The sequence below is a fragment of the Loa loa genome, assembly GCF_000183805.2.
Source record: "Loa loa unplaced genomic scaffold supercont3.488, whole genome shotgun sequence".
Classification (NCBI taxonomy): domain Eukaryota; kingdom Metazoa; phylum Nematoda; class Chromadorea; order Rhabditida; family Onchocercidae; genus Loa; species Loa loa.
Window position 1 is genome coordinate 30618 of NW_018108668.1, and position 3590 is coordinate 34207.

At 30.3% G+C, this 3590-nt stretch overlaps 1 protein-coding gene across 1 annotated transcript; it reads right to left on the reverse strand.

Annotated features, from left to right (window-relative positions):
• Positions 1 to 353: 353 nt before the first annotated feature.
• Positions 354 to 514, reverse strand: LOAG_13634 (hypothetical protein; the record flags this gene model as incomplete). Its single annotated transcript, XM_020448703.1, has 1 exon — positions 354 to 514. A coding segment is annotated over one exon (161 nt), but the record flags the coding sequence as incomplete, so codon positions are not given.
• Between the last annotated feature and the right edge of the window lie 3076 nt (positions 515 to 3590).

Consider the following 3590-nt stretch of genomic DNA (forward strand, 5'->3'; position numbering starts at 1 on the left):
AATAATGCATGTATATATATATATATATATATATATATATAATATGTGTGGACGTGTGATATAATTAACTTACAGAATAATTAAACTGACATACCAAACAAATATGACGAGATTATGACTAAACTATTTGATAATAATAACCAACATAATACTTTCCAGGATCAATGAATGGATCAAACCAAACGGTTGAACGAAATGGAAGAAGGAGGAGGAGGGGTCGTGAGTGGGTGGATGATAAGGGGGTGGTGAGGGGGTGGAATGGGGCAGTGAGACATGAACGGCAAAACTAAGGCAGATTTTGCTTGAGCAGCCGTCATAAGAGCTTTTAAGCTTAAACAGATTAGAAAAATCAATTAAGCCTTTTTGGTCGTTTTCTGTGCATTTTCCTCATATCGCTTGTCCATCCTGTTACCCATTCTTCGGGTCGATCCTCCTTTACCCTTCCGTTGTTTTGCAATGTCCCTTGTCGTATCGCTCATCCCCTCCTCCTCTCCCCTTTCCGCATCCCTCTCACCTGAAACACACACACATACATACATACATACACACACACACACATACATACACACACATACATACACACACATACATACACACACATACATACACGCACATGCACATACACGCACATGCACACACACACATCCACACACACAACTACAGCTACGGCAACTGCTAATACTACTACAATAATAACAACAGCAGCAACAATAACAATTACTACTACTCATCATTTACCATCGTTTAGCTAATTTCTATTTCAATTTTTGATATAAATGGAATGCTGGAATCAACAGTGCTTACTTACTTGCGGACATCATCATCCTATGCTGGCTAGACGATCAGCTGGCTTAATATGCTTGATTTAGCTGATATATGTTCCACAAATCGTTTCCTCAATCCATTTTCGTCTTCCTTTTAAAGTGCTTCTTATCCCTCTCCCTCTCATTCATACTCTTTTTATTCCGCACTTTTTGGCAATAAAATTAATTGTACAAACTACCAGCAATTTTTTTTGCACATAAAATTTTCCATCTTATCTATTACTCCTCACAATTCCCGCTTCCCCGTCCTTCCTGCTCTCTCCCTCCATTCAAAACAAAAAATAAAAAAAAAACGAAAAAGAAAATCCCTGAAAGAGCAAGTCATTCCCTCTCCCTCTCCTTTTCAGTGATAAACTGCTTTTTTTCCAGTTTGAAAATTAGTCAGTTTTCATGGTTTTCCTGATTTAACAGAACCTCCTCTCTCCTTCTCCTCTCCCTCTTTCCCTTTCCCAAACTTCTTTTTGTTGACTTGAACAAGTCAATACGAACATATATCAGTCTTGTTAGTTGATGATGTCAAAACTAACAAAATAGTTGACTAATGATTAAGATAACTTATAAAATAATATTCATTCTTCCTCTTTTACTTAGTTACTTCCATAATTTCTTAGCTTCTAACTAATAGCATTCATTTTGTTGTATAATAAGAAAATTGATTGAAATATTCTAGCAAGAATGGATGAGATAGAACGAAAACCAAAAATAAACGTTGTCAAATTATGGAGCTTTAAGAAAGCTCAGAAAAAGCATCAGATTATAAATATGTCTAATTAATTAAATAGCACTAGAATGAATACCTGTAGCTATGAATTCAGGTAGTGAAGGATAAGCATAAAATATTCGTTGTACAACAAAAATTGGTTCAATTTTATCATTCTAATTCTCCACTTTTCGTCATGAAAGAATTTAAATGATTAACAAATACTAAATGTACTATCAAATTTTTATCAACTTTAACCTGATACAAATTATATGATACACACATCAGTCCTTAATCAATCTATTCATTAGACCATCAAGTTGCAGTAATCCGAAGTAATAGCCTCAAATTCACGCAAAGTATATCGAATTTAATAAGAACTTTTACCACCTTGTAATTACGCAAATTAGTTTAATTACTAAATACAAAATGATACATAGCCAATCTTTGCATGTAAGACAAATTTATTAATAGTATCCGAATAAGTATTATATAACAGATTGTTTAACTATTGGTCTAGAAAGCAATAACGATTTCATAGAATAATACTTCTATTAATCCTAATTTATCATTATATCATTGATTTAGCTGACAAGCGTGATAATTTCAAAGAAATTATCACGCTTATTTTTATTAATCATGAAAAAAAAAAAAAAAACCAAAAGGCCTATCTTCTCGTAGAACAAATTTGAGCAACAAACGAATAAAAAAAAAAAAAGAAGCTCATTAATCCCAGTAAATGAAGCAGAAAATATGTCAACAGCTAACCTAAAACTATTCTAACGCTTTGAAATATTACAATTCAAAAATTCCAATAAAAAAAAAAAAAAGACACAGGGGAGGGAGAGAGAAAAATGAAATCGAAGTAAGCAAGCAAAAAAGTAATGAAATATGTGGTAGCATACCTGAACAGAAGAAAAAAAGTTGATGGGAAAAAAAAAGACGAAATGCGCAAACACTAACAATCATTTAGCAGCATTGAACAGCAAAAAAGTAAGAAAATATTTCATCGAAATGAAATTTTTTTCATCTAAAAACATTCTATAAGATGGAATTTGTTATATTACTTGTTTGAAAATTGCAACAAAATTTTTCCAGTGATAAAATTTTGGAAAAAAAAAATGATGAATTTTATATGATGATAAGAAGTTACTATGTTGTGATAAATGCATAAATTTCTAGCATTAATGCAGTAATATCATCAAATCATATGCAAATGTCGCAGTATTTCATTATTCAAATTATAATTGCATGACTTGAATTTTCTTTAAAAAAAAAAAAAGAAGTCATAATATGAATTTCTAAAATGGTAGTAAAAAATCATTTCATTCGATAAATGATTAAGGTTGAAGTTGACAAGTAGCAATCAGAATATTTCTTTTTCCTTTTTTTTTTTTAATTTGCCCTATTAATACAAATTAACCAGTAATTATAATAAATAATAAATAAGTACAATAGTAATTTATTTTTCAATTGATTAAAATAAATTTGATAAAAAATCCATTAGCTATGTGGTAAAAAGTACAAACTGAGTGACGAATGAGAATGACGTATGTCACCTTTTTTGCCCATGAAAAATAAAATAGACCCCAAATATTTGTACTATTAAAACAAATATAAGTTTATCTCATGTTATTAGGAATATAACTATTATTGAGTAATAAATTTAATTATAAATTATCAAAAATAAATTTGATAAAAAATTCATTAGCTATAGCCTGAATATTAACACATTGACGTATGTCACTTCTGTTTTTTCTTTTTTTTTCTGAGACAGAAAGCGAAAAAGAAACTCCATTACTTGCGCTATTAATACAAATAAGTCTACGTCATCATTATGTCAAATTAGTTTACAATTTCAATATGTTACCTTGAGAGGTGGGGAAGAAAGGGATAGAGGAATGTATTGAACCTGATTTTATCATTATCACCTTTTTAAATCCATGACGACAACGGAAAATAGCAATGCATAATATAAAATTACAAATTAACATATCAAATATGGTAAGTTAAATGATATTTTGGTTTTTCTAATATACAGCAAATGCAAAAATACCGAATACTTT